Source organism: Polypterus senegalus, chromosome 6 (assembly GCF_016835505.1).
Source record: "Polypterus senegalus isolate Bchr_013 chromosome 6, ASM1683550v1, whole genome shotgun sequence".
Taxonomy (NCBI): Eukaryota; Metazoa; Chordata; class Cladistia; order Polypteriformes; family Polypteridae; genus Polypterus; species Polypterus senegalus.
The window spans coordinates 73,478,306-73,495,627 of record NC_053159.1 but is presented as its reverse complement, the minus strand read 5'-3'; the positions used below and the strand labels follow the sequence as shown (position 1 = coordinate 73,495,627).

General features: G+C 38.5%; 1 protein-coding gene across 1 annotated transcript in view; it reads right to left on the bottom strand.

The window, feature by feature from the left end:
* Positions 1 to 3,667: 3,667 nt before the first annotated feature.
* Positions 3,668 to 17,322, bottom strand: part of vps8 (VPS8 subunit of CORVET complex) — a 740,642-nt gene continuing 726,987 nt past the window's right edge. The window contains exon 48 of the mRNA XM_039755059.1: positions 3,668 to 3,869. Within this exon, the coding sequence (XP_039610993.1) occupies positions 3,726 to 3,869 (144 nt within the window). The 3' untranslated portion in view covers positions 3,668 to 3,725. The remainder of the gene's footprint in view (positions 3,870 to 17,322) is intronic.

Below are 17,322 nucleotides of genomic sequence, written 5' to 3'. Positions count from 1 at the left end.
GCTCTATTGTTCTCAGTACCCATGAGTTGAACCAGTGAACATTGGGGCTTTGTTGTTCAAGTATATTATGAGAACAACCCTTCTGTGATAGCGATGCACAGAGTGTTCCATACACGCTTCGCACTCGGTCGAAATGCATCTGTACCAGATCAGAAAATGATTTTGCTATGGATTTCTAATCTTTGGGCAACTGGGTCCACACTGAAAAGACAATCACCTAGCAGACCCAGGACCGTTAGAACACCAGACAATGTGGAAGCAGTAGAGCATCCATTCAGCAATCGCCAAGGCGTTCCAGGGCATTTGATCTCTTTAAGGGGAGGCGTTGGGTGGCCGGCACGGTCACCAGATTTAAGCCTATGTGAATTTTTTCTTTGGGGATACTTAAAGGAAAAAGTTTTCAAACATTGTCTTCGATCTTCTGAGGATTTGAAGGAAAGGATCAGACAGGAAATCGATGCCATTCCACCTGAGATGACTGGAGAGTGATGCAGAACTTCCGGGAACATCTTAAGCAATGTATTGCCAACGACTGTTGCCATTTGTCTGATATGATTTTTAAAACCCATTAAAAAATGTTTTCATGTACTTTTCAGATATATAAAGTGGTACCTCGGTAAACGTCCTTAATCTGTTCCAGATCCTTGGACTTATACCAAACAAGTTTTTCCCATATGAAATAAAGGAAAAATGATTAATCAGTTCCCATGAAAAAAATCCTATTGTTAATGGCATATTATACATTGATGGGGTTGTATAAAATAATTTAAACACTGCTTAATACTAAAATACATAAATACAAAAGCAATTAGATGAAATAAATGAAAGTTTAACCTCACTTTACCTTTTAATAACTAATGTCTTTGTTTTTCACAATCGTAGATATTGTCGTTCTCAGCATGCGCTACGCAGCCAAGTCCCGCATACGCATGCCACCTTCATAATTTTCAACAATTGATTCAAATTTATGTGAAAAAACACAAAATCATGTGAAAATTCACAGAGAGTTATAGCGCGGGTTGTTCACTGAATGCTAGCAACTGGCGTACTGACGCTCGTGGGCAGTCGTGGCTTTGTCTCAAGAGAGGTAAACAAGGGTAGCGTGCAGTGTTCTAGCACACGAGTCGTATTCCAAACAAAGGTCGTATACCAAGCAAAATTTTTTGCGTCCAAACAGGACGTATACCAAGTTGGACTTATTCCAAAGCAGACGTATACCGAGGTACCACTGTTTATACAATTTTTTTTTTGATAGCTTTGTTCATTTTTTATACCCCTTCAAAATGTGTGAGATCTTTATGCCCCACTCTGTATATCTACACAATCTGTAGTGTAAATGTGAGCACAAGTTTTACATCATTTTTGAAGGTATTGTAATTTTGGAAATGACCTCCAGATGTGGGTTCTAGGTGCCTTTGTTTTAATGTGTGAGGAGGTTGTATCTGGGTAGGGCAGTAGATCTTTGATTTGTGCGTCTGTTGCTTTATGAGTATATCCTGGCCTAATGAAGTCTCTCCTGAACTTCTGCAATCATTTATCCCAATCTGTCATATCTAAGCAACATTGACTGTAATGTATTGCTTGGCTGAAAATGGAATGTCTCATATGTTTTGGGTGGAAGCCATCACTAAGGTATGTGTCTGTTGGTTTTGAAAAATAGAGGTCACAAAGGTGTTGTCTTTCAGGTAGTGTCAAGGAAGGTGATTTCTGTTTTTGAGTAATTTAGTTGTAGCTTTATGTTGGGGTAGACGGAATTGTATTTGTTAAGGTAATGGAGGAGGTCCTTCTCACTTGTAGTTCAGATTATAAAGCTATTTTCTATGTAGCAGAGACAGAACATTAGTTTTATGATGCATGTTGATATAAAATCCTCCTCCAATTCTGCCATGAACAGGTTCATGAAGGGAGGTGTGGACCAACAACCCACTGCAGCTCACATTTGTTGCCAGTGGATGTCCTGACCAAATGAGAATACATTTTGTGTCAAAATGAATTTTACCATTTGCACAGCCGACTGTGCATGAATCATGCTGTTGTAGGTACATCTGGTATGCCGATCCTCCATGCACAGTGCCTCAAAATCTATGGTGTCCAGTAAGTTCCCTCAGGTAAAGCCTAAAGCAGCAAGTTTGTTTGGACAATCAGTGGTATCTTGGATGTAGCTGGATATGCTGTGGGATTAGAAAAAAAATATATAAAAGTGTACCAAGAAAAACATTTGTACTGTCCCAGCTGTGATACAGTGGCCCTGTGTTTTATGTTCCAGCCAACTCCCACTCTCACGTCTCATGTCAGAAAAGAGCTGATTGAGCTTTTAGGTCTTCTTTGGTTGGCTTCCTGATGACATTTCAATGGTATTAGAGGACTTGATGCATTAGGATTAAAAGTGAAGACAGAGGTAAATTATTTAGGGGTAACTGTGACAATGACCTGTCAGGTCATTGACTGTGACCTGAATTTTAAATCACATATTAATCGGACCACTAGGACAGCATTTTTTCACTTAAGAAATATAGCAAAAGTTAGACCTCTTATATGATTGAAAGATGCTGAGAAATTAATTCACGCTTTTGTTTTCAGTCGCCTAGATTACTGTAATGCACTCCTCTCAGGACTACCCAAAAAAGATATAACTCGTTTGCAACTAGTGCAGAATGCAGCTGCTAGAATCCTAACTAGGAAAAGAAAATCCGAGCACATCTCTCCAGTTTTGATGTCACTACACTGGTTACCTGTGTCATTCAGAATTGACTTTAAAATACTGCATATGGTTTATAAAGCCTTAAATAATCTCGCCCCATCTTATATATCGGAATGTCTGACACCTTATATTCCAAATCGTAACCTCAGATCCTCAAATGAGTGTCTCCTTCGAATTCCAAGAACAAAACTTAAAAGAAGTGGTGAGGCGGCCTTCTGCTGTTATGCACCTAAAATCTGGAATAGCCTGCCAATAGGAATTCGCCCGGCTGATACGGTGGAGCACTTTAAAAAAAAACTGCTAAAAACACATTACTTTAACATGGCTTTCTCATAACTTCATTTTAATTTAATCCTGATGTTCTGCATATTCAATTAATTATCATTACTATTCATTGTGGCCCCAAAATCCGTACTAACCCCTACTCTCTCTTCTGTTCTTTTTCTGGTTTTCTGTGGTGGCGACCTGTGCCACCACCACCTAATCAAAGCACCATGATGTGCCTACATTGATGGGTTAAAGGCCAGAAGTCCACGTGACCGTCATCATCAAGTCCTTTCATGAGAACCCTGAATACAATGAGGACCGATTGAGGTCATTTATGTTAGGTAGAATGCCTAGAGGTGGCTGGGTGGTGTCATGGTCTGGAACCCCTGCAGATTTTGGTTTTTCTCCAGCCGTCTGGAATTTTTTTTGTTTTTTCTGACCTACCTGGCCATCGGACCTTACTTTTATTCTATGTTAATTAATTAGTGTTCTCCGATTTTAATTCTTACTTTGTCTTTTTTCTCTTTCTTCATCATGTAAAGCACTTTGAGCTACATTATTTGTATGAAAATGTCCTATATAAATAAATGTTGTTGTTGTTGATTTATTTAAATTTGGGTGATGAAGTGCTCATTCTTTGATGTTTATTTAGTTAAAATCATAATCGTGGCACAAACAGTTAAACAGAAAGACCCAAAGCCAAGTTTTCATCCTCTCTTTATTTATATGGCATTGGCATGGCACACAGTAGAGCTGATCAGTCCTCAGCAAAGGGTGGCGGGGCGAGCTTCAGTCCAAAGTTCTCCTGGTGAACGCTGCCACTGCTCCGGGAAGTGCTGGGGCTCAGGCGAGTGGACTTCTCATAACCACGGGATTGCGAGAGTTCAGTTAAAATGGCCAACTGTAAGGAGAAAACGAAAGCAAATTTAGGTGATCAGTTCACACGTGTCAGTGTTAACAATAACAATAATAATACATTTTATTTATATAGTACATTTCCAAATGCCAGGCCTTTTGTAAAATACCTTGAATAAATCAAATAAATTGTAAAGAGGTCTCACACTTACAAATAAGGTTATTGTTATACACAGAAACACATGGATTATTAAAATGCACATGAAAGAGAAAAGGAGCAACAGTTCAAGGAAAATAAATACAAAAATGGAACTAATTTAATGAGCTGTATTTCCCAGAATACTTAAGGATACTTCAAACAATTCTTTGCATTACCCATTAACTGTCTGATGAAATAAGGAGTTCCACTAAATATATTCTTCACCACAAGTCTTAAATATATCAACACAGGCATGCTGTAGTTTTTAATGCCACTACAAGTGTGGTCGTAGCTCTGTGAATGTCACCCCTCAAATGTCACTAACCGTCGTGCTCACCCGCCTCTGATGGACTAACAAAAGCTGTACAAGCAGGGACAAAGGGAGTAACTGTTAGAATGGCAAGAATGAAAGTTTTTTTACACAGTTTTAAACCAAAATCTGGTTTACTTATAATTATCTTGAAAAAGAGTATTAAAAAGTGTGCTCAGTTTTTTTTTTTTTTTATAAGCATTTTAATCAAATCAGAGAGACACAACTGAGAAATTTGAATAGACAAGTATGAAGTGACAGTCCAAGTATAGAATAATCTGAGATGAGCGCTCTTTGATTTGTGCTGCACAGGGAGATTCAATTCAATTCTTTATTGTCATGTGTACAAGTACCATGTACAATGAAATGCTTGCTTGTATGTGCCGCCGCAGACAGTGAACATAGCCAAAAATAAAAACACACACACAATAAATAAATTAATATACATAAGTAAATAAATAAAACCAGAATCCTATGAATAAATAGAGACAGTGGCAGAAGTATATGTGCAGCTGGTATTGGAGGTGACACAAGGTTACTGATTGTTCATGGGTCTGATTGTATTTGGGTAGAAACTGTTCCGGAACCTGGAGGTGCACATCCAAATGGACTTTAGTTGCTTCCCAGATGGTAGGAGGGTGAAAAGTGACAGTGCAGGGTGGCTGGGGTCCCGCCTGATACGGTTCACTTCCCTAAGACAGCATGTAGTGTGGATGTCATGGATTGCAGGGAGCTGTGTGCCCGTGATCTGCTCTGCTGTATTCACCACACACATATATACATATATTCCTCAGAATTCTACACACAACACCCCATAATGACAACGTGAAAAAAGTTTTTGAGGTTTTTGCAAATTTATTAAAAATAAAAAAACTGACAAATCACATGTACATAAGTATTCACAGCCTTTGCTCAATACTTTGTCGATGCACCTTTGGCAGCAATTACAGCCTCAAGTCTTTTTGAATATGATGCCACAAGCTTGGCACACCTATCTTTGACCAGTTTTGCCCATTCCCCTTTGCAGCACCTCTCAAGCTCCATCAGGTTGGATGGTAAGCGTCGGTGCACAGCCATTTTAAGATCTCTCCAGAGATGTTCAATCGGATTCAAGTCTGGGCTCTGGCTGGGCCACTCAAGGACATTCACAGAGTTGTCCTGAAGCCACTCCTTTGATATCTTGGCTGTGTGCTTAGGGTCGTTGTCCTGCTGAAAGATGAACCGTCGCCCCAGTCTGAGGTCAAGAGTGCTCTGGAGAAGGGTTTCATCCAGGATGTCTCTGTACATTGCTGCAGCCATTTTTCCCTTTATCCTGACTAGTCTCCCAGTTCCTTACGCTGAAAAACATCCCCACAGCATGATGCTGCCACCACCATGCTTCACTGTAGGGATGGTGCCAGGTTTCCCCCAAATGTGACACCTGTACACCAAAGAGTTAAATCTTTGTCTCACCAGACCAGAGCACTTTGTTTCTCATGGTCTGAGAGTCCTTCAGGTGCCTTTTGGCAAACTCCAGGCGGGCTGCCATGTGCCTTTTACTAAGGAGTGGCTTCTGTCTAGCCACTCTACCATACAGGCCTGATTGGTGGATTGCTGCAGAGATGGTTGTCCTTCTGGAACGTTCTCTGTCCACAGAGGACCTCTGGAGCTCTGACAGAGTGACCATCGGGTTCTTGGTCACCTCTCTGACTAAGGCCCTTCTACCCTGATCGCTCAGTTTAGATGGCCGGCCAGCTCTAGGAAGAGTCCTGGTGGTTTCAAACTTCTTCCACTTATGGATGATGGAGGCCACTGTGCTCATTGGGACCTTCAACGCAGCGGAGATTTTTCTGTAACCTTCCCCAGATTTGTGCCTCGAGACAATCCTGTCTCGGAGGTCTATAGATAATTCCTTTGACTTCATGCTTGGTTTGTGCTCTGACATGGACTGTCAACTGTGGGACCTTATATAGACAGGTGTGTGCCTTTCCAAATCATGTCCAATCAACTGAATTTACCACAGGTGGACTACAATTAAGCTGCAGAAACATCTCAAGGATGATCAGGGGAAACAGGATGCACCTGAGCTCAATTTTGAGCTTCATGGCAAAGGCTATGAATACTTGTGTACATGTGCTTTCTCAATTTTTTTATTTTTAATAAATTTGCAAAAACCTCAAGTAAATTTTTTTCACGTTGTCATTATGGGGTGTTGTGTGTAGAATTTTGAGGAAAAAAATGAATTTAATCCATTTTGGATTAAGATTTTAACATAACAAAATGTGGAAAAAGTGATGCGCTGTGAATACTTTCCGGATGCACTGTGTGTGTGTATATATATATATATATATATATATATATATGACACACTGCTGCATGTCTGACGTTTGCCAAAGACCATCTTCACACTACACGATGCCAGTGGAAAAATACATTGTGGACTGATGAAACAAATTTGAATTGTATAGGAAGAATATGCAGCAGAAGGTATGGTGTAAAAGGGGAACCATATACCAACATGAAAACATCATCCCAACCGTGACATAAAATGGAAGGATCAACATGATGTAGGGCTGCTTTCCTCTTGATGGTGACAAGCTGTCCAGGCATCAAGTTTATCAAGGTCTCCTATAGAATAATGTCAGAGTGACTGTCCACCAAACTGAACTGACCCCAAAACATCAAAATAAATCTACTATAGAATGGCTTAAGAAAAAGAAAATGTGCCTTTTGGAATGGCACAGTCAGTCCCAACCTTAACCCAATCGAGATGCTGTGGAATTACATCAAGAGAACCATTTGCACCAAACTTGCTAAGAGTAAGGGTTACCTGAAGCAGTTCTATAGCAAAGAATGGTCCCAAATTTCTCCTGAATGTTGTGCAATGCTGATGCACAGCTACGCTTGTTAGAGGGTATTGCTGCCAAAGGAGATTTGACCAGTTAATTAATCCAAGGGTTCACTTAATTGTTCAACAGCTTGTTATTATTTTTTTTTTAATAAAGGCATGAAAATTAGAATTGTTTTAGGTTATTAGTGTAGGCATTCTGTGAGTTAGTCTGTACTTCTGACTTAGATGAGGGTCAGAGCATATTTTACAATCAATGTAGAAGACGATGCAATTCCAAAGTGTTCACATACATTTTCTTGCCACAGTATGCCAGCCTATTTAACAATATGGGGTACAAGTGCTCCATAAAGCTAAGAGAAAAAGTGAAGATGACCATTTGTGATTGCCTGAGCTAGTGGGCGGCACCACCTGTGACTGCTACATCAAGTTTTACCTGAGCTTTCATCCAGAGACGTTTACCTGTTCGGACTGGTGTCTTCATGGTGTTGAATTTTATTACTTTTATAAATATGAATCCCTCATGCACTAGACTTTAAGGGCTTTTAATTATCTGTGCAGTATATAATATTTGTTTAATACTTTTGAAATGTTGCTATAATGCATGTCTGCTGCTATACATGCTTTGTAGCTAATTCTGCAAGGATGGTCCCTGTGATGCTGAGATGTGGATGAAGTGGGTTTGAACATAGACACATTAATGGATGGAAAGGCTGTTGGGTAATCTGAATAACAGTCACATTGAAATGAGATGCTCAAATATGCTTTAAAAATTCCAGTATTTTTCCAAAACTCAGACTCCATTGATCATGCAATGTATTATGAGCCACGGCTATACAAAGAAGTGCTCAGGTGGCTTATTTTTTGGCCCTGCTTAGAAACTGAATGACCCAATTTCAGGTCACCTTTTCATCTTGTCTTTTTACTAAATAAACTGTGGGAAAAATGTTTATGAAAAAAACAGTGAACAAACAGATGAACTTGTGATTATTATTCACTAAATAATGTCTGACCATGGTCAAAAAGACTAGCAGCTCTCTAGGAATGGTGACCCCCATTGCGCCTTACTGTGTGTCCTCCTAGGAGCTGAAAAATTTTACTGCATAATCTCTCTGACTGGTGTGGCGACTTAATATAAAACTGACAAAAATGTTCTTTTACATTTTTGATGTGCATATGATTCATTTCAATTTAAAGTGTTTTTTATCATACCAGCAAAATACCAGATGGTTAATTTTAATGAAGGGAATTTAAAGTCATATTTTTGGCAGATCTCACTGGTTGTTCTACAGTATTTTCTCCAGACTGCATTACAGGTTTATCCATCCATCATCCAACCCGCTATATCCTAACTACAGGGTTACGGGGGTCTGCTGAAGCGAATCTCAGCCAACAAAGGGCGCAAGGCAGGAAATAAACCCTGGGCAGGGCTCCAGCCCGCCGCCGGGCACGCACGCACACACTAGGGACAATTTAGAACCGCCAATGCACCTAACTTGCATGTCTTTGGACTGTGGGAGGAAACTGGAGTACCCAGAGGAAACCCACGCAGACACTGAGAGAACATGCAAACTCCATGCAGGGAGGATCTGGGAAGCGAACCCAGGTCTCCTAACTGCAAGGCAGTAGCACTACCCATTGTGCCACCGTGCCGCCCATTACAGGTTTATACAGAAGCGTATTGCAGCCACTCAAAAATATTTTTACATTGTTATTTCACAAAGCATTGTATTATTTTACAAAAGTATTGTGTTATTTCTGAAAGATATTGCTTGCCACCACGAGTAATACCGTATATGTGCATACTCTGGTCATGTGGTGACAGAAAGTGAGGGTAGAAGTCAAGCATATGTGCAGCCTGTGATCGAGTTACAAGAACTGGACAAAAGTTACTTTACAGATTTATATTTAATTTTAATTGGGTTAAAGTTTAGTAAGCTTAGTGCAGATGCTTTAACACGTGTAGAGAGAGAGCACAGACCAACTGAAGATTCAGTGCTGGATGCTGTGCCACTGGATTTCACTGTTTCAAAATGGCATGTAATCAAATAGCTGGATTCAAACTAGAGTGACACTTTATTTCTAGGTTACTGGATTTTATGCAGCACACTCTTTTCCGGTTGAGTGTGTGATTGTGCCCTGCAAAGGAATGGCTTACCGTTGACTACATTTGCTTTTTGCCTGCTACAATCATCCCTAACTCACCCTAACCTGGGCAGATTAAAACCACCCCCCCAAAAGATGTGCCAGATTAAATGTATCTAGAACATCTGTTCAGTTCTTGGCACTTGATGCATGTGTTTCATTTCTTTTTCAGTTCCTGTTACGAGACGAACACAGCATGTATATGATGATATGATGAAACTGACAGTAAAAGACAGTATCTTTCTGAAATAACACAATACTAATTATGAAGATAGCTAAGGTGCTAGCCACTATATCATCATGGTATCTGTGAGACTTACCAAGTCCATTTACTAGGCTGAACAACTACTCTCCTGTACCTTGAGATTACCACACCCGCAATGATTCAATTTACACAATTATGTTTAAATGATGCCCCACTGACAGTCGCTTTGTAATATTCCACATAAGATTCCTTCTACATAAGTACTGAGGCCTGTCACTTCTCTGTCACCAGCACTAACAAACATACGAGTGTCCTCATGACACACAAAGGCTAAACACTATTTTGGTAATATGCCACTTACCAACCACCATCTTACTTCTACCACACTTATTCTTTAAATTGAGGTGTGACCCCTCAGCCTTGATAACCCTGTGGGCAAGAAAACAGCAATCTTCCCACACCAGGTGCCCTAATATTTACCTTCAATCACTCAAGATATAAAGACAGAGTTTAGAAATACAAAAGTAACGTGGCATTTATTAAAGTATGATAATAGCAATAGAAGAAAAGTATAATAGAAAATAAAATCGCAAAAATCTGGATATAGTGTTAGGAAAGCTTACTGAAAATGAGCATTGTCAAGGGTGGATGCTGTCATGGATATATATATTATTATATTTATACTGTTTTCAGTTCCTGCTACCATTACAGATGTAAACCGATTGAAACAGATGCATTAAAAATGATCAATTACTGGTGCAATACAGGAAGAATGTATAAGAGAGAATCAGTTTCAATGTTAATTACCCCTGTAGTTGAATAAATTTAAGAGCCCTGTACATTTGGCTCATCCTGGTTTGTGTGAGCAAAATTAAAACTTAATACAAGCAATCTGTAATTTCAATATATGACAGATTTACACACCAGAATGGCCACATCACTGGACTGTGGAAAAGAGCTGCAAGTACCGGGTAGAAATCCAAAAAGTCAGTGACTGGACAGGGTGCAAGTCCTTTGCAGAGCCTACTCACACAGGACCCGTTTGGAGTCACAAATAAATCTAACTTGCATATCTTTGGGAATGTGGGAAGAAATTTGAAGAGCTCCAGGAAAAGCCAAGGGAGAACATGGATAACATCTGGGCACAGAACAAGAACAAAACACATGTAAACAGTGGGTTTCCTGTTGCTATGTTTGGGTCAGATGGCCTACTTGTTTATATCACTAACCACTGTAGATGCAGTTGAGACAACCATACAAACCATAGTATTCTCCTTGGCAGTAATAGTTGTTTTGAGGCCAAAACCTTCAAATTAAGGCCAAGAGATACGCAGGTGGACAGGCAGCCATGGTGCGTGTGATTGTAATCTGAGACCAAAGAGGCCAACAACAGTATACTGTAGCAAGCGTCCCTTACCCTTTCCACTTGTTGGCGAGTAAAGCCAGTTCTTAACATTTAAACAAACCAGAAAAATACTTTTTAGGATGCAGATATTCAGGGATTTGCCCGTTCATTCATTTAATAACTCATTTAATGTTACCACTCAGTTTTTTTTTTTTACCCCCACAGTGAATTCCCCAAAACTAGTACTGGAAATTGCAATGTGTAATTGTTTCTATGCCATTTATTTCTTTCATTTTAGGCGAAATGAGCAAATACAGGATGAGGTATGCTGGGATTACCTCCTCAGTTATTTCAGCTATATTACCAGTTATTCAGATTTTATGACAATGGCAGCTTTTGACTTCTTCTGCAGGGGTTTATTGAGTATAATTAATCATACCGAATATTATTCTATTTCATTTCCTTTAAAACATACATTTTTTCTTCCCTGCCTGGTCATTTAGACATGCCTTCACACATTAACTGGTACATGCTGCCCGTGAAGCATTGCAGGATATCTCTGCACCCTCTGCTTCTACAGCTCAATCCCTGTGCCACTCTGGGCATTGGTGGCATTTCATGCTGAGTGAGAATCCTGTTCTGAAAGCACATTTGGGTAGCAGAAGCTGAAGTGTGAGTGGAAATGCAGAGGAGCAGGAAGTTAACAGTATATACTTCATCCAAGCTGAAAATGTTCAAATATAAGCAGAGATATTGAAAGACAAAATACAGGTGGAAACCAAGTCAACTAGTGATGCTGATGATAGCCCATCACATGCCTGCGCTTCAGTTAGCACAGATGATCAATAGCCTTTTGGGGTTCTGTGTGAAATGAGATAAAAAAAATTTTCTACAAGTTTTGTGATCTTCCAATATTAATGAATGACATAAGTTAACACCATTCATTTTGTGGAAGAATTGGTGAATTGTCTTAAGAAACTGCAGCAGTTACAATATTTTTGGCTACAACTGTAACTGACATTGGTCAAGTAAATTTTCGTTATAAATCCTCGCTTGGCCCTTGTGGATGCTCAGAGTGTGAAAGAAAGAAAATCTCCATGTTAGTGATTACTGTGTTTAACTGGTTTGTACATGCTTTACTCTGCTTTGCTACATACAAATACAATGTATCAGTAACTCATAATCTCAGATGCTTTGTGTTGAGAAGTTTGAGTTTACACCCCTAATGCTGATGAACAACTTACATCAACTTATCAAGTTTTTTTATAATTAAAAAAAAAAATATTAAATTGAACTTTACTGCAGAAAAGCCACCATCCTTGGTATTAAAGCCAAAAAAGGATGTTTTCTTAAAAGAAATAAAATCAAATACTGTAAGTTCTGAGAAATCAGATAAACACAATATGATACTAAAAATAAACTATTACATTTGCAAGTAAATTTCAGTTTTAAAACAGTATACGTTAAGTGTAAATGACCATTGCCATCACTATCCACAAAGAAAATGTCCTCACGTGTACACATGTGTGTGTCATGGAAGGCACCTTTATCTATGCAGACTTGTGTAGTGTTTCCCAGTTTAATACTCACTACAGTAAATATTACACATTTTGATGAAACACTGAATGCACAAAACAGTTTTCTGTCAGATAAAATGCTGCCACTATTGAAACTTTTTTTCTTGAAATGCCTTGAGTTGATACAGAATGTGTTCTGCCCTGTTGAGGCCCAATTCATTTGACTGAGCGATTTTAGAACAAATCCAATGGTCTGCTGAATTTGTGGATATCAAAGCCATTACTCCAGAGACACTCTATAATTAGCATACCGCTGTTAACAATAAAAAAAAGGCTAAATGTGCTGTTAAAGCTGACAGTCCATTATTAGTTGAGCACTGCAGTATCAGTCAATATGTGCTCAATCTGTCATTACACTTGTTTAAATGTCTAACAGCAAGCAAACTGTGTATGTTTTGAATTATTAAGGTGGCATGAGCAGCCTGGCACATCTTTTCAAGAGCAATCACATTAGAAATATCAAACAACTGAGGATGATCTGATCTGATATTTACGGATGTGCAAGTCAGGTGTGATGGTGCAAAATCTAAACAACATGGACGGTTTTATTGGGATGGGGATTATGGACTCTGAAGATGAATCACATATTTTGCTTGTATAAATCTGTAGTTATCCATTGATTTTAAAAAAACAAAAAAACAAAACAAAGTGCCATTTATTTTTATGTATTCTGCTTATTTTTATTCTTTGATTCAGCCCCCTTAAAAATATACATTTTCAAACAAAGAAAGGTTCTAAACATCATGCTAGTTAGAAAAGAGTGATCTACATGCAGTAGGATTAATATTGTCATAACTACGGGTGACTGAGCACATAGCTGATGTAATACAGATGTGATCCACAGACCACCATTACAGTAATCTCGGCAGAGAGACTGGGAGTGCTGTGTTTCGTGAGAGATGCGTGCACCACCTGTTCCACTGTGCATTCGCTGCGCATATCTGACAGGGAAGGAACTCAGAAGCAGGTGCTAACAATGACCAGCTGTTTTATGCTCTGATGATAGAGGTCAACCAAAAACAATTCATTTAGATGGCACTGTTGGCACCAGAAAAACCTCTCTCTACCAGTTCTCAATACAGAAACTTAAGGCAAGTGGGAAAAATGTCATTATTGTGGCTCCAGCTCTTACCTACTAGCACCCTTCATTTTTAAAATCCCATTGAATTTTCATGACATTTGTACATCAAACATAAACCCAACATTACAACAACACAAAATGCTCCAACATACCAATGTGATTACTGATGAGGCTTTGATGCTCTCAAGACTAAGTTTGACAATTGTGGGTACAATTTGCCAGCAAAGTTGTTATACTCGATGGTGACAAGCCTAAACTGTTTTCCGCTGTGGAAATAAAACCTCAATTGGTGAAATACTTATAATCTTCTTGGTATCACTTTATCAGGTTGCAATTGATTACATACATGAAAGCTGACCCTGAACAACTACAGTTTGTCCAGTTTTTGCTTCAACTGGGAAGTGGTACACTACTATTGAAAATAATGACAGCGTTGTGCTTGTTCTTGACAAATGCAGCTCATTAAAATAAACAGCTCTGGTGTTCCGAGATAGACAATGGCTCCATGTGTGACAATAAAACTGAATGGTTAGGCTACTAGTACTGTAAATTCAAATGAGCCTCACCAAAATGAGGAAACTTTCAAAATGTTTTTAATATTTAAATTCTAGTCTTAAACAAACTAACTAAAGAAAATTTATTTTTTTATTCAATCAGACAGCGGCATGTTTTTAACATACCGCAGTACCTACTGAGGCAGACTTAGAAAACTGAATGAGTGCCATTTATTTACTGATCCCTATTGCTCTAGCAGAGGACCACCTAAGCCTGTTCAGGTAATATCACATGCACAGAGGGAGCAATATTCATTTACTATGTTCTGTGTACCTATGTACGTATACAAGAAACATGCAGAGCAGTAATCTACCTCCTTGCCTTTATTTAAGCCCATAAGGTACTCCAAAACAACCCACTTAACCCTGGTCACTGGCTACTTTCTCTTTTGTAGTAACACATTTCAGAAAGATTCCTGGAAAGGTTTGTGGAGTGGCGACTCTACACTACATCACTGTCATGAGATGTCAGGCCGGGACCATGACAGTGCTGCGATCTCTCTTTCAACTACTAAATCAATTATTGTCATTACAAAAGAACAAAATAAATGCATTCTGTTAACGGAGCAACCTGAAAACAATGAGACATACTATGATTTGCTATGTGAAGCTTTATTTACTATTATTTTTTTAATTAAAGAAAAAGGAATCCATCAAAATTGTAAATAAATATATATGTCAATAAATACATTGACCCTCATCTTGCAGACACCCCAGTCTGATACCTAGGCTCTTCCAGCCCTGAAGATGGAGGTCTTAGGGCAAGAAATGTGATAAACAGGGAATAAAGGGCGTAATTCACTGGTCTCCTAAAACCTTGGGAATCCTGTGGGTAGCACATTCAGGAACTGGTGTGAAGTTGTTTTAAATTTTAAAGTAGTAATACTAGTAATAGTAGGGTTAACATTAACATTGTAATATATACCCGGTATAGTGAAATTCTTACTTGCATGTCTAACCAACATGTCGCCTTTCTCAAGCACCATAATAAGCAAGAATGCAAGTATACTGTTTGAAAAAGAAGGTACAGGCACCTAAGAGGCTTCCACAAAGTTCAGGAACTGAATGTGGAAGGCTTTGCAAACAGCAGGTGTAAAGTAAGATGTTGCTGCTTGAAACCAATGCCATAGATCTGCATCTTTCTCTAGGTTTGACAGTATTGTAGGTATTATCTGTATTCCAGCAGTCTGAAACTGTTATTAAACTGTGGCTGGCCATGCAAAGGAATGTCAGAAGAAATACTCATTTATCAAACAAAATGAAAGTTTTAAATCATTACACTGTAATGACCTGCAAAAATCCCTGCCAGTTTCCTGCTTGTAGATGATGATACTGACTTTTCAAGAAACATGTTTGCTGACTTTTTAATTTTAATTTACACAACCAGAAGTCAAACCCAACACTAGGATAAGACCAGTTTACTTATTTTTCTGTACTCCAAAGAAGTCCTAAAAATATGTGCTAACATTATTAATACAGATTAAATGTTCAAACTGCTGTAGTGCCACAAATAATTTCATTTAGAAACGTTGCCTATTTATTCTTACACCCTAAAGAAAGAAATGTGAATTTACTTGCTTGAAAAGAAATGTGTTTCAGCTTGGATGAACCTCTCATCATGTGCTCATCATCTTGTCAGAAAAGATAACTGCTTATATGGGAGTTCTGCATTGTATGATAAACCCCATATGGCCTTGCCTTCAGCCTTGCCTCAAATCTTTATAATTCCTACTTATGTTGGAAAAAGTAGCTGTAAGTGGGGCAGAAGGGTGAGAAGGTGGTGGAGACAAAGTTCATTCAAGCACAAAGAAACACATTTAGACCTAAGAAAGTCCACCTCTTATTCTATTTTGTGTTTTTTGTAAGTTTTAAGATTATGCTTCACGTGTCATGATTTGCACAGAACCTCAAGGTGTCCACTTTCCCAGTGATGATGCAAGTATTACTGACACAGTGTAGAGCAGCAGCCCTGTCAAGTTCTGACTTTTAAATGTGGCTTCAGCCATCTGATTAAGTAGAGTCAGATATTTCTTCTGGTTTCAGATAACGGAAGAAAAAAATTACATGTAGCATTATGCAACAAAATATTTTTAAAAGAATAATTATGTTAGTTTGTCCAAATACTTTTGAGCCCCTGGAAATGGGGGACCTATGCCGAAAAATAACTGTCATTCCTAAACGGCTCACACAATATTTTTGGTAAACTCCCTAAATTAAAGCTGAAAGTCTACACTTCAATCACATAATGGTTGCTTTATTTAAAATCCATTGTAGTGGTGTACAGAGCAAAAATTATGAAAATAATGTCACTGTCCTGTCAAAATATATATGGACATAACTGTATACAGTATATAAGCAAAGGATATACAAAAGCTTTGTGCAATGCATTGGTGATTTAAGTTAAGTGTTTGAATGACACTCACTTTCTAAAAAAAAAAACCAACAAAACAAATGATAGGATAAAGGAGCTAAATGTCATTTATTTGAACAAGTCCATAATTCGACAGCTGGTTAGTGTTATAGAACAGTTTGAGTTTTTAAAGTATTCTGAGTTTACCTTTCCTGTGAAACTGAGAGTTTTGGTACTCTCTTATTCCCTGTGGCACTGAAGTTGACAAAAACTTTTAATCTAACTATTTTGGGACATTTAATAATAATAACAATACTAATAATACATATTATTTATAAAGCACCATGCTATATTTACTATGCTCAAAGCCCTTCACAGAAATTTAGTATGAACATCAAGGCATAAACATCATCAAACACAAATAATATGCACATACTGTACAGCACAAACTAAAGATAAACTGGACACACAAAGCTTTGAATTTGTATAAGAGACAGTGAACCACAATCAAAATATAAAATACTATAAGAAAACCCGGAACAAATGGTACAAACACAAATCATCCTGGGTATCTGGACAAAGCAGGCAAATTAAAAGAAGGGTCAGAGTATGTTATGGGGTATGTTAAATGCCTTCCTGGAGTTTTAAGTTTGTTTTTTTTTGAAAGAATGAATTGAGTTGGTTGATCTCATTAATTTTGCGACGTCGGTCTAAAGTGTGGCTATGGCAGTGGTGAAGGCTCAGTCACCCACAGAGCACAAGTTAGTTTGAGGCACAATGAGATTGCCAGGATCAGTGGCCCTTAGTGGAGCATAGTGATGGAGGAGGTTACTGAGGTAATCCGGTACAAGGCTATTAACGCATTCCAGGCTGGTAATAGAATTTTACTGTATACTGTATTCTGTA